Source organism: Dipodomys ordii, unplaced genomic scaffold (assembly GCF_000151885.1).
Source record: "Dipodomys ordii isolate 6190 unplaced genomic scaffold, Dord_2.0 Scaffold40, whole genome shotgun sequence".
In the NCBI taxonomy this organism is placed as follows: Eukaryota; Metazoa; Chordata; class Mammalia; order Rodentia; family Heteromyidae; genus Dipodomys; species Dipodomys ordii.
In genome coordinates, this window is record NW_012267256.1 from 6,308,739 (window position 1) to 6,333,444 (window position 24,706).

Consider the following 24,706-nt stretch of genomic DNA (forward strand, 5'->3'; position numbering starts at 1 on the left):
TTTTTGCTTATGTGGTGCTAAGGAACCGAACCCAGGGCCTCATGCATGCAAGGCAAGCGCTCTACCACTGAGCCACCTTCCCAGCCCCGAGATGTTTCTTAATTGTAGGAAGAAGTAACAAAAATAAAGACACAAAATGGCTTATCTCTTTGCATGATGGTACATAAGGCTTTTCAGATACCTTCAATTAATATACTTCATAAAGATAAATATACCTCCTCCCAAAGATTTTCACTGACTCCAGAGAACGACTTAGCTCCCTTCTACTTTCTTTTTCATGTTGAAGAACATTCAACTTTAATGTTTAAACACTATAGTAGTGTGTAAACACTATAACTTTACTCCAAGAACACATCTAGGTAATGAGTGAGCTCCAAAGAAGCAGTGAAAATAATAGTTACTAGGAAAAGTTTGAAAACTTGATCTCTGTAGCTTTGGAAGTGACTTCAACCCTAAAGGTCTCAAGGCCAGACTATTTCCTACTCACTGTTTTGAAGTGAGTTATGTTTGTTACAAGTGTATTTAAATGCAAAACAAATTTAGGTTGATTAGGCATAGAGCAAAAGGTTAAAAAAGCCTTCTAATTCATTAGAAACATATATCCAAAAACAAGGTATGCTGATTATTTTTTTTTAATCTTGGAATTTTCTTTCTTTTAAAAAAATTGTATTATTTTGAAGTTCACCTTCGGTCGTGGGAATGTGATTGGGGGTAGAGAATGCTCTGATTGGTGAAAATCAGGGGCCTGGTTTGTATCTCTGACTCTGGGTTCATTCAGCAACTACTTAGTTGCCTGCTTATAATCAGCCCTTCCAGGTTCAGTGGAAACAAGACGGAAATGTCCCCAGACTCAGGGCTAGTCTATAATCTGCTATAGGAGAGCTGGTGCTGGAGGTGAGTTAGGAAAGAATGAACGTATGTGGGCGGCTAAGGATGGAAGAGAAGCCAGGGGACGTTATGTGTTCATCTTGAGTTTATTCAGCTTCTTTCATTCATGGGAGAAATTGGGTTGGGAATCCAGGCCACCCAATTTGGTTGGGCATAAAGGAGGAATGCAGACTTGCGTCACATGCTGAGGAGTACCACCTACACAAACCTTCTAAGATGTGGACTCCTTTGTAAGCTTCAATATGACTCAGAATAGTCCAGGTCTTTGTGTGCGCATCTGGGACTAACCAGCTGAACTTCTGAGCCTCCTATAGACCCACAGTCTGTTTTAGTATGCATGAAGCAACCATGTACCAACCAGTCAGACCCCTCCAGGTGAAGGACCCATTTGCCTGTCCCTTTCTGGGTTTAGCTCTGCAAGTCTCCCATCCCAAGGACACGCGAAGAGACTCTCACTTTTAACCTGCCCCTTTTCTTTTTAGGTCTTAGACAACGCTCCCTTTCCTTTGTCCTTACTTTCCTTCTTAATTCACTGCGCCAGCATGGTGTGCTTTTTCTTCCCCGCCCCCCTTCTTGGGATCCCAAATTCCCACATTTAAACTTCTTCCAGTGCTGCAATAATCTCTCGTGAAGACGCATCCATGTGGAAATGCTAAAGTAAGGAGTGGAAGGCAATGGCTCACCATCTCTCGACATTCCTAGAGCAAGACACTTCTGCAGTCGGCAGTGTTGGCAACGGTTTCTGTTGGTTCTGTCAATCAAACAGTTTCTCTGCCTTGGGCAGGAATAAGAGGCATTATTCTGTTGGCTCCTCCTAAAGAAACCCTACAGGGAACAAGAGAAGGCGAGAGAAAGGCTCATAAGAAGGGAAATGTGAACGTACACCCATGTTACATTTTCTGGAGTGAACATAACTGAGGGGAATTTTCACAGTTCTGTGAATATGTCACAGATATTCCTGTGTGGGAAATAAATACTATTGAAGAGGTGTGATGGTGTTGTTCATTCATTCATTCATTCATGCATGCATGCCTGCATGCATGCATTTATGCATTTGTATGAATATCTATTGCAAACATTATGGACTATGCTGATCTTGGCAGAGAAAACAAAGTTTCTGCTCCAGAGAGCAGTAGCAGGGGGTAAGGTGGGGAGGGGGGTGGGTAGAGGAGTGACAAAGAAATGTGCCACTGGGAAACTAAATGTGATGAAACTTGACCATGACAAGGACCAGGTGCTGAGGTACCGAGGGTTTAATCATTGAAGGGTGAGTGCTTGATATGAGCTACTGCCTTCCTAATCTCCCTTCCTTCCTTCCTTCCTTCCTTCCTTCCTCTCTCCCTTCCTTCCTTCCTCTCTCCCTTCCTTCCTTCCTCTCTCCCTTCCTTCCTTCCTCTCTCCCTTCCTTCCTCCCTCCTAACCTCTCTCTCTCTTTCTTTCTTTCTTTTCTCTCTTTTTTTTTGTCAGTCTTGGGGCTTGAACTCTGGACCTGTACGCTGTCCCTGAGCTCTTCAGCTCAAGGTGAGCACTCTTCAACTTGAGTCACAGTGCCACCTGTAGTTCTCTGGTGGCTATTGGAGATAAGAGTCTTACAGACTTTCTTGCCCAGGCTGGCTTTGAACCATGATCCTCAGATCTCAGCCTGCTGAGTAGCTAGGATTACAGGTGTGAGCCACTGGTGCCCAGCCTTCCTAGTTTCTAGGATGCTTTTTCCTCCATTTGAAAAAAAAGTCAGTGTGGTTAGTTATATCTAGAAGTTGCTTTGTAAACCAAAGGAGGTATCTTTAAATCAACTACATCACTGAGTAATTAAAAATGTAATGCGACTTTTTTAACAACAATAACAACAAATGTAAAACCAAAACAAACATTTTCTGCTTGGTCCTGGTACAAGATGAACTGTGATGGACCATATACCGCTCTTAAATTGGAAACATTTAACTAAAGCTCACTTGAACCAAAATTCATTGGATTTACCATCTATTATTATTATTATTGTTGTTGTTGTTGGGTAGCTGTCCTGGGTCTTGAAATCAGGGCCCAAGTGCTGTCCCTTTGTGCTCAAGGCTAGCACTCTATCATTTGAGCCACAGCCTTTTGGTGATAAATTGAAATGTCTCACGAGTTTCCTGTCCCAGCTGGCTTCAATAAATATTTTTTGATACTCAGTAAAAATAGTATTCCAACATAATGTGTTAAAATCGGATACAAATACAAAAGTAGCAATAGTTGGAAGAGCGACAGGATTGATGTACTGATTCTCCTTCGGTCTTGGACTACAATGTGGCTGGACTTTGGCACTGTGAAGATGGTTTTGCTGGACTGGAATGAGCCCTGGCAATGGCCCCATGGCCTGGGATCCCTCAGAGAGCGAACAGCCCCCTGGATTTTGTCAAGCCCAACACCATTCAGCAGGAAGCAGCTTCAGTTCCCTGTTCCATGTGTACTGGTAATTCACTTGGACCAGTGATGGCAGAATGGGTAACTGTTCAGTTTAACTGGACTCATGGAGCCCCTTAAAATAGAGACCTCGTATAAGCCCCTGGGGTTGAAGTTAAACCATGAAAACTGTTAGAGTGAAGAGAATTTGAAAATTATGTTGTAAGAAAGAACTTTTTTTGTTTCTTTGGTATGTTCTTCCCTCTATGGTATAACCCCTTTGTCACTGTATTTGATGCCCTGCATCTTGTATATATAACTTTCAAATTTGGGGAGGGGAAGGGAAATAACAAAATGCTGAAACAAGGACACAGGCTGACCCATTGTAACAATGACAGTACAAGACAGTGTGTTGAAAACAAAATTTTCAACTTTGAGCGGGGGTGAGGAGTTGGGGAGGTGGGGAGGGAAGGGATGGTAGGGGAAAAACAAAGGAGGAGGTTAACAATGCTCGATAGTTACTCATGTAACTATAACCATTCTGTACAGTATCTTTACAATAAAAATTTTAAAAAGAAAGAACTGGCTAGTTTTTAATCTTTGAATGCTATCATTCACTTGAGCACAAGATTTGGCAGGAAAAGATTCAAGTGAAGTCCCAACTACAAGCCCTAACTTAAGACCAATGTGATATTACTTCTGAGTCATTTCTTGCTTATCTTATCTGTTGCTCCATATTGCACGTAGTTTTTGGCATGAGCAAGATATTCTGTTTCACATTTTATTGAATAAATAGGCCTTGAAGATGTGTATGAACTGAATTGGCATTATTGAAAATGGGTTGCGTATGTTGATTCAAAAACTATTATGAAAATGCAGAGGTTGATCTAGAATGTGCTGACATGAATAGCTAATACTGAAGGAGATTTCTCGAAGGAGATTTTTTTTTATTGGAGAAAATGTATCATATTCTAAAATGTGGGATTTGTCTGTGAAATAAACAAGAGCAGTAGGAAATAGTTGTTTTGACTAAAACCTCAGAGTGGTCTACAGCATCACAGCAGAATTTCTAGTAGTGGTCCTTTCTTTTAAACGGAAAGGATCACACTTGTCTTCAGCTATTAATATGTTCTGTTATTTTTGTCCAGCATTTAAATCTTGCAAATCACTATTTCAAATATTTTCTCCTTAACATAAAGATGGACGCATGTTTTGGAATAAGACATGTTTCAACTAGAGGTTATGTAAAGAAGCACCAAATAGTTCTGCTTTGGTATTATATCTTGTTTCTAAAGCTAGGAGGCCATGGATTATGTCTGTAAGCCTAGCAACTCAGGAGACTGAGATATGAGGATCGTGGTTCAAAGCCAGCCTAGGCAGGAAAGTCCATGAGACTTTTATCTCCAATGAACCACCCAAAAACCGGATGTGACGCTGTGGCTCAAGGTGGTAGAGTGCTAACCTTGAAAGCAAGAGTTCAGGGACAATACCCAGGCCCTGAGTTCAAGCCTCACTACTAAAACAAAACAAAACAACCCCCAAACAAACACTCCCTCCATTTCTAGTGCATATGATGTCAACTAGATTACCACTCTTGAAATTGCAGAGCCTGATCAAAGTTGTTCTGATTCCAAAGGGACAAGGGTCTATGAGGAAAACCATTTTTCTACACCTGCCTTTATTTATTTAATTAATGTTTAATTAACATTGAATGGATATTGTCATATTGATTTTAATTCTGCTTTTGCTTTGTTGTTTCTTCTTGATGAGTCAGAAACAACCACACGAAGGTGGATAACACATGGTTTTACTTCTTGTCTTTTTTTGTTTCCCTGGTATTTGGGTTTGAAATGAGGGTGTTGTGTTCTTACTTGTCTTGGTTGCTCTACTGGCTCTACTCTACCACTTGAGTGACACTTCCAGCTCTGCTTTTTGCTGGTGGTTCTGGAGATAAAAGTCTCACAGACTTTTCTGCCAGGGTTACCTCAAACATTGATCCTCCGGTTCTCAGCCTCTTAAGTCTCTAGGACTGCAGGTGTGCACCACTGGTGTCTGGCAGTGTGCAGTTCTTAATTACAGGTCTGTGGGAAAGGAAAGACTGCAAGGGGCATCCCATGACACCCTCATACGGACAATCAGAAACTGTTTCTTAAGCAGGCTGGTGAGTGGATCTTTCTCTCCCTTCACTTTTAGTCTTATTCTTTCACTTTGCTTTTCTGTCCAGTTTCAATTTAGGAGTCATACTTGGTTCTTAAGACTTTTATGAAGACATAGTTAAATACTACCTGACAGATACTGTATCTCATTTACTCTTAAAAGCATCTTAAGATCAACATTGGATTGTAAGGACTGAGAATGTAGTTTAACTGTAGAGTACTTGCTTAGTGTGCACAAGGTTGAATCACCTTCGTGATTCAATCGCCAGCACTAGCTACGCCCCCCACCCCCAATTATCCTTGAATAGCTTCTGCCTAATTTTTACACAGTAAGTTTCAGGACAACTTGACTACAAAGTGACACCCCTTGTCTCATTAAAAACAAACAGACATACATACAAACAAACAAACAAGATGGGATCCTAGAACAACCACACTCAATCTCCTTCAGTTAACTGACCTTAAATTAAGGATTCACTTTTCTTACATTTGACCAAAAGTATGATCACGCCTGCCAATAACTTTGCCAAGCAAGTCACCAAGGTCCTCCCGGATGAGAGCTGCTATTCCTTGGTGAGCTGTTCTGATTTTCCCCTGAGATGTAGACTCTTGCTCTTTCCCCTCTAAGCACAGTTTTTACAAACTGCCTGCTGAATTTCAGACGTGTCTTATTTGGGGCTAGGTCTATGACAAAGGGCTATTCCCTGAGCTCCGTGTTTCCAGTGGTCTTTGCTCAGACGCATGAGCTTGACATTGGGTTGATGGCATCTGCCTGTGGGGAACATTGAACCGAGTGTGAAAACCACTGTGGTTTCAGTCGGCTCTTTACTATCTCCATCAATGACATCAATCTCAGGACGTCATAGAGAAATGAAGAGACTGGGCTCGATGACTTGGAATGGCATTAAGGATGTTGTGATCTACTTTTAGCATCCTGTGCTTCCTGGAGAACAAAAGGATGGCTATGTATATTTCAGCCATCACCGGGATGTCCTGTTCTTCAAGCAGATACACAAATATCTGCCCTGGAATTTATAACCTTGATTTTAACCTTTAGTTCTATTATGAGTGCATAGGATTTACTCAAGATGATACTGCAAAAAAAAAAAAAAAAACCAACCCACAAAAAAGAACAGCAAGCGTCAGGAGTTTATATCTGTATGAATGTGAATAATTCAACCCTTTAAATAGACAGTCCCTCTTCAGAATCTGCCAACCAGCTCAGACAGACATTAAAACAACAATCCTCCCACCCCATAAAACAAACCAACAAGCAGATACAAGGCAAAAGAAGGGGAAAAATCACCTCTCCCACCAGGCAGAATTTCTGTTTGTCAGCAGCGGGCACAAGCACCCCACAGCAGCTTCTTCCCAGCCACCCCCCTGGGGGAGCACTGTCACCCCAGCCAACACAGGACAACGCAGGGCAAGTCCCTACCTTGCAACCTTCGCACGTGATAACGCCGTAGTGAATCCCGGAGGATTTATCGCCACAAATTTTGCATGGTATGACTTCAATTTGTGCTGAAAGGGGAAAACAGACATTCAGCATTTACGACGTTGTCTTCTTTTTCTTGCTTTTGCCCTCCCCGCTCATCCATGCTACGTTTGTGTTTGAGGATGCCACCCATTGCTCTGTGTGTGTGTGTGTGTGTGTGTGTGTGTGTGTGTGTGTGTGTGTATGCGTACCAGTCCTGGAGCTTGAACTCAGGGCCTGGGCACTGACCCTGAGCATCTTTTGTTCACCAGGCTAATACCCTACTACTTGTGATACAGGCCTCGTTCCAGCTTTTTTAGTCTCATAGGACTTTCCTGCTCCAGCTGGGCTCGAACCGCCATCCTCAGATCTCAGCCTACTGAATAGCTAGGGTTATAAGTGACTTCACACGTTGTTTACTTAATGGCTTTCCCACGCATCTTCAACATGAGAAAACATTCATTCGCCATCATTATTCTCATACCAAAGAAATAACATGACGAGAAAGCAGAACGTTTTCTAAAGTTGTGTTTCCAGTTTTAATTTACTTGGCAGTACTGGGACTTGAACTCAGGGTCTTGTGATGGTTAGGCCGGCACTCTACCACTTGAGCCATACCCCTGCCCTGTTTGTTTCCTTTGTAAAATTGACCTTAAAATAATGTCATAAGCAAATTCCCCAAGAGGTTTGTTTCTCTTTGGTGTTGTTAATGCACTATGTGATTTTTTTTGTTTCTTTTGTGTGTTCTTCCCTCTATGGTATATCCCCTGTTGTCACTGTATTTGATTTTGGTACCCTGAATCTTGTATATACATGTATCTAATTTGGGGAGGAGAAGGAGAATAACAAAATGCTGAAACAAGGACACAAGATGACCCATTGTAATGATACCCACAAGACACTGTGTTGGAAATGAACTTTACAACTTGGGGGGGGAGGATAGTAGGAGAAAAACAGAGGAGGGGGTAACAATGCTAGACAAGAAATGTAGGGGCTGGCAAGGTGGCTCAGTGGTAGAGCGCTTGCCTTGCATGCATGAGGCCCTGGGTTCGATTTCTCAGCGCCACATAAACAGAAAAAGCTGGAAGTGGTGCTATGGCTAAAGTGGTAGAGCGCTAGCCTTGAGCTGAAGAGCTGAGGGACAGCACCCAGGCCCAGAGTTCAGGCCCCATGACTGACAAAAAAAAAAAAAAAGTACTCATTACTCATGTAACTGCAACCCCTCTGTATAGCATCTTTACAATAAAATTCTCAAAGACACAGCTCTAGATTTCTTTAAAATTTAAAACGAGTTATTACAAATTAAATTTTAAAGAAGTTATTATAAAGGTGATGTACAGAGGGGTTACAGTTACATAGGGGTAAATTTAGCTTTTTGATAATGTCTCCCCTTCCCGCACTCTTTCCCAGAGATTTAGATTTCTTATATTGCACTTGAAATATTAAATTACTAGGAGTCTGATGTGGCCTTAGCTCAGCAATATTTTAATTATGTAAATAAAGCTCACATGGCCTATCTCAACAATATTTAAATATGTCAATAAAACAATGCTAGGACATGGGTACCTGATGACTTTACACATGATGTGGCTGAATACTAAGAATGTCAATAATGAATCAGCCTGACATTTAGCCAGCATGCTCTGTCTGTCCACTAAGTTACTGATGGCTAAGGGGACAGAGAAAGATATGATCATAATTCTAATCATCCAATTACTAAAGAGAACTTAAATGGATAAATAAAAAAGAAAGCTATTTCGGTGGGTACCAAGTATTAGGTTGGAACTCTTGATGATGAAGCCATTTCATTTTGAAAATTGTCTGGGATTTGGTTAAAATTGGAGGGAAAAACAAAGGGCCTGAGTGATAAAGAATGATCATGACTTGTCATCGTACAGCAACAGGGTGATAATGAAAATTTGGGTAGCATGAATGATGTCAGATTTTAGAGCTCCTGATATTAGGCCAAAGGAGTATTCTACCTCACCTCACTTGTCATAAGAATAAACACAGCGAGCAGGGTAATGCAGTGATGAATGTGGTAGCGTAAGCAGGTTATTTAGAAAATGTGGATGTTAGGGAATGAACGTCTGGGCAAAGGGAGAGGAAGATGTGTACAGAGATGATTCAAAAGCAGAAGGGAAAGGAAGGATGGAAACGGATGAGGAATTGAAGATGGCTTCCAGTTCTCTAGTGTGGGACGTAGGATAAAGTGCATCTGTAAAGAGTGCTGGGACATTGGTGCAAGTTGTGGGCATGAATGTCCATCTTGCAGGTGTGCGATTTTCTCTGATGTCTTAATGGGCACCTATATGTACAACCCTATAGACAGATAAGGCTAAGTCAACATTATAGACAATATTTAAAATGCCATAATTTCAGTGGTTTTGGTAGTTAAAATGACATGTACTTAGACGTGCTTTTGTCTCCCAATCTAAAGCATTTATGTAAAATAGACCTTTGTACATTAATCTTGCACTGGATATGCAAAACAAATATACAAAAATAATTAAACACAAGGTATTATGCTCTTTTTCCCTTATTATTTTACATTTTAAAAGATAATGTTTAGCTTTTAGGATAAAATATTAAGTTTTCCAAAATGAAGCAAAAACTTCAGGATGGGCTGGGGGGAAGGGGCGTGAATATGAGCAGAAAAGGACTTTGTATAAATGCATGAAAATATCACCATGAAGCCTAGTGCTCTTGTTGTCATTTTTGTACCAGTTCTGAGGCTTAAACTCAGGTCCAGAGCGCTGTCCCTGAGCTTTTATGCTCAAGGTTAGTGCTCTATCACTTGAGCCACAGCTCCACTTCTGTTTTTTTTTTTGTAATAGTAGTAGCTGGTTATTTGGAGATAAGTGTCTCATGAACTTTCCTGCCTGGTCTGGCTTTGAACCACAATCCTCAGATCTCAGTCTCCTGAGCATTTAGGATTACAGACATAAACCACTGGTGTTGGGAAAGCCCAGTGTTTTGTATACTTCGCATACATTATTAATGAGAATTAATATTGGTGATACTTTTGAGCATCCATGAGAAATGATAACCAGAAATCAGCTCCCTTCCCTGATAGTTTGCTTAGTAACCCATTCTCTGACTTGTACAAAACAAGAGTACACTTTTTGAATTCCTATACTGTTCTAAGATCAGCAACAGAGCAGCTAACAATAAAAAAAGATCAGAAGACATCATCACCTAAAATACTTATATGTCTACTTGCTTTAGAGCTGCTTAGCTTTCAGATTTCATGAATTTCAAGTTTTTGGGATGGAGAAAGAGTGATACTTGATGTCATCCTGCCCTGGTCCCTTGGATTCTGTTTGTTAATCTATTAATGATGAGAGCTATTGCTAAGATAAAAATGTCTGAACATACATTTTGTGGATTTTAAGTAAAACTTTGTCAACAAGCTTCATAGATCTGTGAGGATCAAATAGATATTTTATGTCAACCTGCCTTAGAAACAGTAGAGATATAAAATCTTTTCAACCTTCATCATCACCATTAACCAGTTTTTCTAATGTTGTTGGATAAGAAATATGACAAACCAGATTAGTATTCCTTTGTTAAAGATCTTGTCATTTGAAAATAACCTACAAATTACATCATGAGCTTGTATATTATGGATTTTTAAAAGCAGTTACCTTTCAGAGAGTAGATTGTTTATGATTATTATGAAACGCACTAGAATTTTTCAAGTATCATTGTATAGGTTTTGGCTTATATAATATCGAGTCAGAATCTCTCAGCATAAATTACTCCCCAGGGAGTAGCTTGCACAGGGGAAGAGTCTGCCTCAATAAGTTCTTAATTATAAAATGATCTAACTTTAAAGGAAATGAAAATAGAGGTAATTTGCCCCCTGGGGTATGAGAAGATATTTTTGAAAGGCACAAAGGTTATCTTACACAACTTCAGAAATATAAATGAGATAAGATGCATTCCACAGAGCCTCTGCACATTTATACATATTTATAGTCCTGGTTCCACATGTAATCCTGAAGAGCTATAAAAAAAACTTTAACAGCATTTTAAAAAAGAAGGAAGTCACCTCCAAGAGAATATGTATATTGTTGTGTGTGAGAAGAGGTTATCAGCCTGCGAACCTTAAGACCAGTTTTACTGAAGGTAGACTGAATCACTTGAGATTTATTAGAGGTGAAGATAAGCTGAAGTAATTGAAAGTAGTTGTCATTTGCCTTTTCTGTTAGTAAAAAACTGCTTCTGAGCTACAACTTTGGAGCTCACACTGTGGATTTTTAAAGAACACATCTTTAAGGCAGAGTTTTTTAGACCCTAATTCGGACACCATCAGAACACATTATAGCTCTAGTGTTTGCTCTAGTTTTCTAAATGTCTTCCTACTGGATGTGTGGCCTGTAGAACTTCTGGCTTACCATCATAAAAACCTATACCACGTAGAAATTTATACCACAGATACCTGGGAGTTTTAAAATCCATTTTTGGTAACAATTGTAAATAATTATTTACAGCAATTGTAAATATGCTACCGCAGCAGGCATTGTAGAATTATCTTACAGTGAATGCAGACTTGGTAACATCGTCTAAGATGTTTCCACCTGAACATCTTAGAGGAGGAGTTAGTGGTAGGAGCCTCTCCGGCCATGATGATGATGGTAACAGAAAGACACTGTGAAGGTCTTGCTCTTTTCGCTTGCCTTCTGGAAGGTGTCAATGTACCATTCCACAAGAGACAAAGTTAGAGGAGCCTTGAGACCTGGCTTGAGATTCGCTCATTTTCCTTTGTTTAGTTCTCATATCTTCTTCTTGTTTATATATTTTCTATCGGTGATCTTTTCTTCTTCATGTGATGTACAGAAGCAGTTCTATAATCAGCTAAAGAGAACTTTTCTTTTTGGACAATGTCATCTCATTCTCTCGCTCTCTCCCAGATTTTTCCTCCTGTCCCCACCCGCAAGTTGTATAGCTCATTTTCAGTGAGTGGCATTGCTACATTTGTTCACCCTTTGTGTTACCATTTCTGTGCTTTATCTTATACTCCCAATGACAGATAAATGAATCAACAAGACAAAAAGAAAAGAAAACAAAAAGCAAATGGAAAGTCAACTTTCGTTTCCAATACCTGGAGTTCATTTCAATCAATTTGTAGATTATAGTGAAAATTGTACCCATTAATTCTTGTATTTATAAGAGCAATGATTTATGTATTGCCATCTCCTTAAAACAATATTCTCATCATGTCATTATTATAAAGATTTATAATAGTAGGGCGTTGTAGCTTATAATAAAATAACCTACGAAGATGGGAAGGGAAGGGAGGGACATGAGTCAATAAAACTTTTCCAATGGAAGGAAATTCTTAGGAGTGCAACGAATTCTCAATCCTGTGATTTGGCAGGCAGGTGCTATTTATCAGTTATCAATGTGTTGAATTTGTCCTCCTGGCTCAGAGCCACCATCCAACTTCGCTTGAAATCATCAGGCTTCAGTATCAAATGTATACATTCAGTGTCAAATGTATACATTTTCAGTGCTACCTCTCCAAATCTTTTTTTTTTTTGTCGGTCGTGGGGCTTGAACTCTGGGCCTGGGCGCTGTCCCTCAGCTCTTCAGCTCAAGGCAAGCGCTCTACCACTTGAGCTACAGCGCCACTTCCGGTTTTCTGGTGGTTTATTGGAGATAAGAGTCTCACAGTCTCTCCTGCCCGGGCTGGCTTTGAACCATGATCCTCAGATCTCAGCCTCCAGAGTAGCTAGGATTACAGGCGTGAGCCACCAGCACCAGGCTGCCTCTCCAAATCTTGACTGTTTACAGACATGCTAAGGTCAGATAAACTAATTCAGGCCAATGAAGTAGCCAGAAAAAGTGCGTTTTGGTGCATCAAAATGCCTTATGTCCTAAAGGAATGGTAGAAATGGGAGTAACATGGAAACTTTGAAGTAGCTTTCTGACTGGAAGAGTGTTTGACTGTATATATGTGCTACTGCATCTGTCCATTCTTTTTGTTGTACTTTTTTATTTTAAAAATGCTGCATAAAAGGGTTAGAGTTAGATGAGCAAGGTCATGGGTACATTTCCTATTGAGCATTGTTGCCTCCTCCTTTGTTTTTCCCCTACCATCCCTTCCCTCCCACCTCCACAACTACCCCCTCTCCCCCACGCTGAAATGTCTTGTACATTTCCTTGTTACAATAGGTTAACCTGTATCCCTATTTAAGCATTTTGTTTTTTCCCTTTCCCTCCCCAAATTAGAGAAGTGTATAAACAAGATGCAGGGCCTCAACATCAATACAGTGAAAACAGGGGTTATACTGTAGGGGAGGAACATACAAAGAAACAAAAAAAATCACATGGTACATTATAAATACATTAGAAACAATAGCAAGAAAGAAAAAAAATATTTGTGTCCCTATTTTGGGTCCATTTCGCTTAACATCATCTTATATGGTAATATGTACATAGCTTTTGGCCTTTTCTGCTTGTCTTACAACCAAATGCAAACATAAAGCGGATTCAAATAGGGAAAGATGAAGTAAAACTCTCCCTCTTTGCAGATGACATGATCTTGTAATTAAAGAATCCCACGGACTCCACTCCCAAATTACTCGAGCTGATTTGAAACTTTGGCAAAGTAGCAGGGTATAAAATTAACCCTCAAAAATCAATGGCTTTTCTGTATGCTAACAATGAGAAGAACACAGCTGAAATCAGGAAAGCAACTCCTTCTGTAATAGCCCCTCAAAAAATAAAATACCTAGGAGTTAACTTAATGAAAGGAATGAAGGACCTCTGTGATGAAAACTTTAAAAACCTGAAAAATGAAATGAAAGCAGATCTTAGAAAGTGGCAAAACCTCCCATGCTCCTGGATTGGAAGGACCAACATCGTGAAAATGGCAATACTTCCCAAGGCTATCTACAAATTCAATGCGATACCTATCAATATTCCAACCTCATTCTTCAAGGAAATAGAAGAAGCTATCCAAAAATTCATATGGAACAATAAAAGACCCTGAATAGCAAAAACAATACTTAACAGAAAAAATAGTGCTGGAGGAATATCAATACCAAATTTCAAACTCTACTACAAACCCATAGTAATCAAAACAGCTTGGTACTGTCACAAGAACAGACCTCAGGACCAATGGAATAGATCTGAAAACCCAGAAATGGACCCACATGACCTATAGCCATTTAATCTTCGATAAGGGAACTAAAAAAATGGAATAGAAGAAAGAGAGCCTTTTCAGTAAATGGTGCTGGCAAAATTGGTTAATCACTAGTAGAAAACTAAAGCTAGATCCTTATATATCACACTGCACCAGAATCAACTCCAAATGGATCAAAGACCTCGGAGTCAAAGCAGACATTTGAAAACATTACAGGATGGAATAGGAGAAACCATAGGTCTCCTTGGCACAGGCCGAAATTTTCTTAAAAGAGACCCGGAAACACAACAAATCAAAGAAAGGTTGGACAAATGGGACTGCATGAAGTTACAGAACTTCTGCATGGCAAAGGACATAGCTAACAAGATCAATAGAAAGCCCACGGATTGGTAGAAGATCTTCACTAGCCATACAACCGACAAGGGTCTCATATCTAAAATATACCTGGAACTCAAAAAATTAAATCCCCCAACAACAAATCTTCAAAGAAACAACTGCCCAATAAATAAGTGGGCTAAAGACTTAAAGAGAAACTTTTCTGAAGAGGAAAGAAAGATGGCCAATAGACACATGAAGAAATCTCCCTAGCCATAAAAGAAATGCAAATCAAAACAACATTGAGATACCACCTCACCCCAGTTAGAATGGCTATAATCAAGAACTCTAATAACAACAGATGCTGGAGGGGATGTGGACAGAAGGGAACCCTACTGCATTGTTGGTGGGAGTGTAAACTTGTCCAACCACCTTGGAAAGTAGTATGGAGGTTCCTCAAAAGTCTCCACATAGAGCTCCCCTATGTCCCAGCAGTCCCATTTTTGGGCATTTACCTAAACAATCACAAACAAGGCCACACTAATGCTATCTGTCTTTTCTGTTTGGAGGAGCATTTGACTATACGTGCTCTTGCACCTGTCTATTCCCACCAATTCAACTCTTCTGATGTCACTTGGCCATTTTTACATTCTGGGTACCTTTTAAATTGGGGCAGAGATGAGGTTATCCTTCCTTTTTGTTTGCAATGGTGTCCTAAAGGAGGCTTTTTTATAACCTCTTAAAGCAGTGGTCCTAAGGAGATTTGACACACTTGCTTTTATGAAGGAGGCTTTGAGAATTACCAATTTTCAGCCACATGTGGTGATGTAGCTCATGTCTGTGAATCCTAGCTCTTTAGGAGGCTGAGATCAGGAGCATTGTGTTTTGAGGCTAGTTCTAACCAAAGCTCATTAAATTCCATCTCAAAACCATCCTCCCCCATGAAAATCTGGGCATAGTGATTTGTACCCATCATCTCAGGAACTGTAAGAAGTTTTAATTGAGAATCAGAGTTCAGGTGAGACTGGACACAAAAGCAAGACCCTATCTCAAATACAACCAGAATAAAAAGTATGAGGAGTGTGGCTGAAGAGGTAGAGCATCAGTCTAGGAGCAGGACATTCTGCGTTAAAAAGCTTCAGGAATAACTAAATAAACACAGATTTTTTTTTCATATTTGGAGTGAAAAAAATCAGAAAAAAACAGCAGAATCTTGAGAATGCAATTGAAAACATATTTTGGAAAGTCTTCTCTGGTAACTCTGATAGGATGTATTAAATCTTTCTTTGGGAAGTAAATGAAGTGGCCTATTAGCTAGGAATATTTCTACCAGGTAAACTCCTTTCAAAGGCAAACAAATATATAAACAGAAAAAAAAACCCTAAAAATGTAGGGGTTAGTTCAGACAGGAAAGCAGTAAGGGGTGGTTAGTGGAGCAGAAGTCCACTTTCTGGCTTTTGGATTGGGGCTGTTTTTTTGTAGCATCATATGTTTTATGTTTTTGTTTTTGCTTTGCTTGCAGAGATGTAAGAAGTGCATACCAGATTTACAAGTTCCAGCGGGTATTCTGTTCCTGGACACCGTTTGGGTTACATTCCTGGACACTGGGTTTGTTAGCTTCTGTTTCCTGTAATTTTATAGCTATATCTAAAACTGGACGGAGCAATTATATTTTTAATGTCTTAGTGAAGCACAATTTACACATGTAAAAATTTCTAATAAAGATAACTATTTTGGTTAAAAAATGCTTTAGTGCAGATGGTCTCAGTAACCAAAGTTGTGCCTCATCTCTCCACATTGTGTCTCCTCTACCATCTGTGAGAATCCAAGTTAAAAGTCTCTGTTTGCGCTCCATCCTTCCCTGGCAGGATGAAAAGCAACTACCTCTTCACATGTGAATTTTCAGGTCACAGAAATGCAAAGGTCTGTGATAGCCTCGGTGTTTTTGACACTCCATCCTCTATAGTTCTGTTTCATCAGAAGCAGTGAACCCAAGTGGATAAATGGTAAAGATTTCAGTTTCCGTCCTTATGATGTTCTAGTTAGTTCTAGAAAGATCCAGACAATTCTAAGAGACTGCTGACATCAAATCAGGAATGTATTTGAGTAGACCTCATTAGTTCAGAGTGGTCCTACATATCCAATTTGGTGGATGCCATTCAGAGAACTCTAACACTCACTGTAGATCTTTGTTTGGTTATCAATCGATGTATATGTATTGTATTTGTTTTATTTTTAACATTCATTGTCAATGTCTTATTGTAACTACTTTATATATTTTCACTGGTCCTGTGGTTTAAACTCTGAGCCTGGGTACTGTCCTTGATCTTTTGTGCTCCAGGCTAGCACTCTAACATTTGAGCCACAACTCTACTTCTAGCTTTTTGTAGTTAATTGGAGATAAGGGTCTCATAGACTTCCCTGCCTGGGCTGGCTTTGAACCATGATCTTTAGGTCTCAGCCTCCTGAGAAGCTATGATTATAGGTATGAGCCACCAGTGCCAGACTGTGCCTAATTTACAATTTAAATTCTATCATCAGCACATCTAGGAAAAAACATAATGCTTTTAAGGCTTTGTATCCATTATTTCGTGCGTTTACTGAGAGTGTTGGAATGTATGCTTTCAGATAAAGGCAGGAGTTACCGTACTGGTAAGAAGTCAAATGGTGTCTTTGATGGGCAGGTTAAATCACTTGTTGTAATGGTTTTAAACTCATAATTTTTTTGTTTAATTCTCATTAAACACAGGTGGTACTGAGATGATTCAGGCTGAGAGAAGTTACTGTCTTCCTTCGCCTCAAACAGTCTTTTTTATAGATGGAGGCCTCTTCCCTGACCTGGATATAGGTTAAAAAGGCAGACTCACAATACTCACTTAAGGCCAACTGAAGCCAAATTTGCTTTTTAACAAGCTCCCCAGAGCAGCCTTACAATTTGAGAAGCAGTGTCCTATGATACCCAGGTCACCACGGTCACGGCTACTCTGAAAGTGGATGAGATTTTGAATTGTCCTGTCATAAAGATAAAACCCCATAGAATTCTAGGAGAACAGTATTTATCGTTGCCTTTTAGACATTTTGTTTTGTTCATAAAGACAGTAGGACAATTGGGTAGATATATATGTATGTGTGTGTGTATATATATATATATATATATATATATATATATATATATATATATATATATATATATATCCCCAAACTCTGGTCACTGATTGATTAGTAGAAGAAAGAAACTGGCATATTCCACAAACATCATGCATTGTTATCCTTAAGATTCAAAATATCAGTTTTTTTTCAAGTTTCATGCTTGTTGAGGACTCTGCATTACCTCCATATTCTAACGATGCTTAACAGTGGTTTGGCCTTGTAGACTCAGTGTAGACTGAGCCACAGCTCATCCTCCAAGTTATCAGTATGTTCAGTATGTGCTTAAAGATACAGTCTTGAGACTTTTTAAAATGTAGTTTCCTTTACCTTCCTCCTTCCATCTCTCCTTTTTTCCCTTTCCCCCCTTCTCCCCTCCCTGTTCCCTTCCTTTTCACCTTCCTTCCCTCTTTCTTTCCTTCTCCCTCCCTCCCTCCCTCCCTCCCTCCCTCCCTCTCTCCCTCCTTCCTTCCTTCCTTCCTTCCTCCCTTCCTCCCTCCCTTCCTTCCTTCCTTCCTTCCTTCCTTCCTTCTCCCTCCCTCCCTCCCTCCCTCCCTCCCTCCCTCTCTCCCTCCTTCCTTCCTTCCTTCCTTCCTTCCTTCCTTCCTCCCTTCCTCCCTTCCTTCCTTCCTTCCTTCCTTCCTTCCTTCCTTCCTTCCTTCCTTCATCTTTTTTTCCTTCTTTGTCTGTTGTGGGGCTTGAATTTTGGGCTGGGAGCTGTCCTTCAGCTCTTCAGCTCAACGCTAGCTCTCTACCACTTAAGCCACAGCACCACTTTTGGTTTTCTGGTGTTTTTTTTTTTATAATTGGAGATGAGTTTCACAGACTTTCCTGCCCCGGCTGGCTTTGAACCGCGATCCTCAGATCTCAGTCTCCTCAATAGTGAGGATTACAGCGAGGAGCCCCTGACACCTGGTTCTCCCTCCAGTTTGAAACACTCTCCACATGTGATGCAGGCTGGGTGCAAATTCAACATAAAGTTCGGAGTGGCTTTGTACATACGATCCTCCTACCTCTGCCTCTATGTTTCAAACCCAGATGATAAAAAAGTAACCCTTTTCTCCTTAAAGAAATGAATGTACGAAGTTGATTCTTTCGGTGGATGTAGGGGGTCAGCAGCTTTTTTTTCTCTCCAGCTGTCTATGGTAATTCTGGAAATGTAGTGTTGGGGCAGCTGCAGTTAAATGTAGTGTTGGGGCAGTTAACAGGACGCACTTGTCACGATGGAAATCCATCTCATTCTCATTCTTCCCACAATATCCTAAAGCTGTCCAGACTTGTTGACCTAAAGTATAGTCCATCACTGGCAGCAGCGGTGTTTTCTGGGCTGTGTAACAATGCAAGTGTTGGCAGATCACGCCGGTAATCCTGGCTATCCAGGAAGCTGTGATCTGAGGATTGTGATTCAAAGTCAGCCAGGGTAGGAAGTCCATGAGACTCATCTCCAAGTAACCATTAAAACACCAGAAGTGGAGTTGTGGTTCAAGTAGTAGAGCTCCAGCTTTGAGTGAGAACACAAGGGCCTGAGTTCAAGCCCAAGTACTGCACAAAAATGTCATAAAAAAGATATAATATGGACAACTTAGGTCTTGCCCTGAACCTATATAGTCAAAACTTGCAATGTAATAATGACTCTAGAACTCAAAAACCCAGCAAAATTCTTTATAATAGAGAAAGGTAAGTTATTATTCAATTTACTGCTCAGTAAATTTACATCTCAGCCTGATTCAAGCACTAATTTTCTATGTCAAGAACTTGCTTTTGAAGAAGTACTCTACTTGAGAACTGATTTTTCTAGTTATAAGATGATTAGAGAAATTGTTTTTATCCCCCCAGTGGATAAGACATGTCTCTCCTTAGCTCCTCCCCGCCCACAACCTTTATTTCTTCTGGTTTATATGTAGTTGAAAGTGTCAACAGGAATCTCAATTTTATTCAGCACCACCATCAGTGAAGGGGAGAGATAAAGGAATAAAAATCAAGTTTCTCAGATTGCTCAGAGGGACTAGTCAGAGTTTATTTCCTAGAGAATAATTCAAAAAGGGCAAAACATCTCCTTTCAGAGAGAAAAAAAAGCATATGAAAGAAGTTATTTTTTAAAAAACAAATTCATAAACAGAAAACCTTCTTAAGAGATTTGGGTGTGGGTAAAGAGGTAGAAGTATTTTCACCAAGAAAAGAAATTCTTTTCAAGGTATATTAGTAAGTGAAGGCTCAGAGGAGATGGGATATTTGTAACTATTTTCTTTAAAAAAAATTTTTTTTGGAGGGTCTGGTCATGGGGCCTGAACTCTGGGCCTGGGTGCTGTCCCTCAGCTCTTCAGCTCAAGGCTAGCGCTCTACCACTTGAGCCACAGCGCCACCTCTGGTTTTGTTCTTTTTGCTTATGTGGTGCTGAGGAATCAAACCCAGGGCTTCAGGCATGCAAGGCAAGCGCTCTACCACTGAGCCACCTTCCCAGCCCACTATTTTCTTTCTTATACCAATGAAAGAAAAAAAGAATTATGAGTAATGAAAAAACGATGTGCTTTCTCCCCTCCCCTATTGAAATGAATAGGAAACACAAATTATTAAAAAAAAAAAAAAACACATTCAGCTGCTGTAGAAATAAGGCAGCAATATGTAGGGATGTCAAGGATTTTTTGCTAAGTACACATCGCACCATACGGAAGGTGTTTACTGGGCAAGTGTATTAGTTTGCTTCCTCTTGGAGAAGGAAATTGCAAAGTCAAGAAGATGCCAGAGTCAACTGAATGGCTCTAAGTTTTCTCTCTGGCATTGTGCCCAGACACGGTAGAGAACTAAAAATGCCTGGCTGGGGAAAACTTCATCATCTCCACCTCCAGTATCATCATCTCAACCTCCACCTCCACCTTCTTCTCCATCTCCACCTCTACCCCCATCTCCTTCTCTATCTCTGTCTTCATCTCTCTATGGAGGTCCAGCACATAGCAGGCAATCTACTACTACGCTGTTGAAGGTGCTTGAGCTAGAACAGATTGTAGTTTATATGATGTAGATATTTTTTTCCTTTCCTTTCTTTTAAAATTCAAGGACTTAGAGCCATGATACAAATCTCTGACACAGCACAGACCATTTCCCTCTTTGCTAACAACTGAGAATACAGATGTAATTCCCTGACCAAACTTTAAAAAAGTCTGAAATGTTCCAAAATCTGAAAGTATTTGAGCTCTAACATGATGGCACAAATGGAAAATTCAAAATTTGACCTCATGTGAGAAGGTTGTAGTCAAAGTCAGATACACAAGAAGCAATGAAAACACAGTTTTTCTATTTTAAACATCAAATTACATTGGGAGAATGAAGATATTAGTTAAAGAATTGGAAAAAATATTGTAAAACACATATTTGATAAAGAATATGTGTCCCATATATACAAGTTACTCCTAAACTTGAAAAAATGGGCAAAAGATCTGAAGAGCCTGCTAACGATACTGCGAAACATGCATTGAGTGACAAATGTAAACAATTTGCTACCTTGCAGTTCTAAGGACACAGATCATTCCAAAACCTGGCTATTATACCAAGTGCCACAGAAGATACAGAACAAAAGATGGCGCATTTGTTGTTGGTGGAAAGGCAAAATGTTTATTCACTTTAGAGGACAGATTCGCAGTGTTTTACAAAATTAATCTCAGTCTTTGTAGTTATTGTACTTCTGGTTATTCAAAGCTGAGTTAAAAACTCAGGTTCTTAGCAAAGTAGTGCATGGATGCACTAGCTTGGGATGGAGAGGCAGAAGATCACAAACATTAAAATGCATCTATCGCCATTTATGTAGCCAATTGGCTTTAGAAATGGATTATAGAATATAAGTATGATATTCACATCTCTTTTTGTGTGTAAGAAAGTGACAGGCACAGATAGGTGTGTGTGTGTGTGTGTGTGTGTGTAGATAAATAGATACAGAGGGGGAGAGACAGAGATATTTGTGATATCAATGCTCTTTCAGTCACAGCTGAGATGATAGGTATTCTTGTTTATTATCAAAAACAGTGCCACAATTTGCTAAATACTGTGTGCAAATGTCTATCTTGAGAATTATTATTATACTATTTATGTCTTGGCAAACTTGCATTTTAGCCTTCATCACTTCAGCCTTGAATTGAATTAAAAGAAATTGTGGAAATAAAGAGACAACATTAAATCTTGTTCACCTGTACAGTGAAAGGAGTTCAGAGCTAAGAGAAAGGCATATTTGCATCGCGTCCATTCCTATTCATATGGCTTTGTGGAAAAAAAGGAGACCCAGGAAATTTGAGGCAATAAGTTCTCCTTTGCATGTAGCCCCAGAAATGGCTTCAAGGGTAAAACAAACAGTATATTATAACAGAAGCTCTGTCCTCTAAATTCTACCCTGGGCTACCAGGTGCTATGTTCTACCACAAAGGCCCCTTGTCAGGGTGGGTTTGGGCCAAAGGGTTAGCCACCAACACAGTTAGAATTCCTTATAGCTCCTTCCAAGACTCAAGGGCCTGTTCTGCTGATACTGCATACTTTTTTCCTAAAGAGATTACCAGCATAATCCTAAATATTATGGGACCCAAGCTATCTTATTTTTGAGCTCATCAGAGCCAGCATGCTGTTCATAATCCCAGGCAGCTTTACTCCGTGTTTATGTAAGCTGGTGAAGTTGTGTGAACACGGGCACATACCTTTTCGTTCCCTGAAACACCACCACTGTGTCATTGTTTAAAAAGATAAGAAGAATAGATAGGAAATTTCCAACTTTTGAATGGTTTTTCCTACAAGAACATTCATAACTGTCATTTGTAACACTTGGCTGTATCTATTTTATTTGATTTTATTGTGCTGAGGCTTGACTTAGTACTTAGTACTAAGTACTTCACACTCTCCTTTTTTATTTTTATTTATTTGCTCAAGTACTTAGTTTCACACTCTCCTTATTTATTTGTTTATTTGCTCAAGGCTTGCACTCTACCACTTGAACCACAGCTCCACTTGTAGCTTATTGTTGGTTAATTGGAGATAAGAGTCTCATGGACATTTTTCTGCCCAGGCTAGCTTTGAACTATAATTCTCAGATTTCAGCCTCCTGTGTAGCTAGGATTACAGATGTGAGCCACTGGTTCACAAATGTGATGTTTAAATGGAGATTTTTGTGGTCATTTTTAATGCTGTTTTTTATGTATGCAATAATTTGTATCAAAGGCATTCGGATGCTACCAGGTGGATTACATTTTTGTGGTTTTTGTTCACCCATTTCTCTGAAGGTCTGAATTAGTTATAAAGCTGAACAGATCCTTAGTTATTTTTAAAAAATGTATTAGAGGAAAAATACTGGTAAAAAATGGAAATTGCTAAGCATAGTACCAAGGATTTTGCAATAATTAAAAAATTTCTGACTCTTTAAGAATATACCTTTGAATCCCACTACAATTTAAAGAGAATAGCATCCATGTTCTTGAACACATTTGTTTAGATGTTTATGTGTCTATGTAAGAAAATCCATAAAATGAAACATTGTGTTTGGTAAAACTACAATAAGAGGTAACAGTGTGTTTAGTGTTTTTGTATAAAATCATGGAAGAGAGAAACATATCTGTTCACCTGTGAGCCTCCCTTAATTGTGATTGAGACCCAAAGAGGATTAAGTACATAGATGTTAATATGTCCAGTGATACTAATTTCTACACAACAATAGCAACAATATCCCGAGTAAATCTGTCAATAGGGAGGATAAACAGTCATTTAAATACTCCATTGATGTCAGAACTACAACCTGTTGTCAATGACTTCCTTCAATAGCAAAAATCTTCAAGTACATAGACTTTGACATTGGTCCCTTGTAGCATAGAGACAGTATCGATTCTTTTTGAAAAATATAGGGATTAGAAGGTCCTAAGCATTGTGGAAAGATGTGTTTCTGAGTTTAGAGGTATAAAGAGCTTCATTTGATTAGTTCTTTTTTTCGGGGGGGGGAACAATTGCAAAGTTATCATTGTTTGAAACACATAATTATGTCATTTTACATTTTAATATTTCCAGCTACTGCTGTTAAGAAATTTGATGTAAGCATTTTACTTTAAAATATTTTAAAAAATAAGTATGGAGACATACCTATGATGTCAGGAAATGTGTGTTTATGGAATTCTGTCATGACTTACTTAAAGAAAAATTTAAAAGGAACCTTCCCCCTCCAATTTTTTTTAAAGAGTTGATAACTCTTTGACCAAATAAAATGTTTTCAAATGGATTTCTTACACATGATGAAAGTGTCTGGCATAAATCATACATCTCATTGATGTTTTTTATTATTAAGAAGTTGTACGAAGAGGTTTCAATTCTGTAAGTCTGACTATGAGTACAATGCATCTTGATCAACACCACCCCTTCGACCAGTCTCCCTGTTTTTACCACTGCATCCCTAACCTCAGGTTACAGAGCTTAAATTTTATATAATGCACATTAAACATAATGCTGCATTTGCTTACCCTTCCTCCCTCCATTCGTGTCACATGATTGGTTTGGTTTCTAATTACAAAAATGATCTTAGCTATAGATATATTAGTGGCTGAAATGAAATAACAAAATTATGACAAGGGTGTTCATGTTGTTAAATGAATGAGAGCATGTGATGGTTAAATTCCCCCTGCCCCCTTACATACGTGTGGTAATTCACCTAAGGATACGACAAGATTTGTATTTAAACATCATCTTCAGTATCAAATTAAGCTGGTTTGTAATACATATTCTCTAGTCACAAATGAATTTATTGTCATCACACACACACATATACACACACACACACACATACACACACACACCCCTAGCCACCCATGCATATTGCTGAGAGCTTCTAAACACTGGCTTTCTTGCCTGACATTCATTCACACAGCTAAACATTGGGAGAAAGAAGCAAATGTCACACTCACCAGTAGCGTCAGCTTTACTTTTGAGGTGGTTCTCACACATTTTGATGGAGCAACTAAAAGCCACACTGAGAAAGATTCCACTTTTCACTTGAGGTCTGACAACCGCCCCTCCATTATCCCATAGCTAGATTTCCAACAGACCGCATTAATGAGATTAAATGAAAGAGGAGTTAAAGGCACCAACTGCTCCATTTCATTAACTAAAGGTGAAAGGCTGCTCACTGGAGGAGGCAGGAGGGAGGATCTTCGCTTCTTTTTTGATGACTTATTTGCC

The 24,706-nt window shown here is 39.4% G+C and overlaps 1 protein-coding gene across 1 annotated transcript in view; it reads right to left on the reverse strand.

Annotated features, from left to right (window-relative positions):
• The window catches only part of Rorb (RAR-related orphan receptor B), a 78,236-nt gene extending 53,764 nt beyond the window's left edge, over nucleotides 1–24,472 (reverse strand). The window contains exons 1-3 of the mRNA XM_013018432.1: nucleotides 24,433–24,472; nucleotides 6,862–6,947; nucleotides 1,572–1,713 (exon numbers count right to left, since the gene is read on the reverse strand). Coding sequence (XP_012873886.1) covers nucleotides 1,572–1,713; nucleotides 6,862–6,947; nucleotides 24,433–24,472 — 268 coding nt within the window. The remainder of the gene's footprint in view (nucleotides 1–1,571; nucleotides 1,714–6,861; nucleotides 6,948–24,432) is intronic.
• Nucleotides 24,473–24,706: the final 234 nt, after the last annotated feature.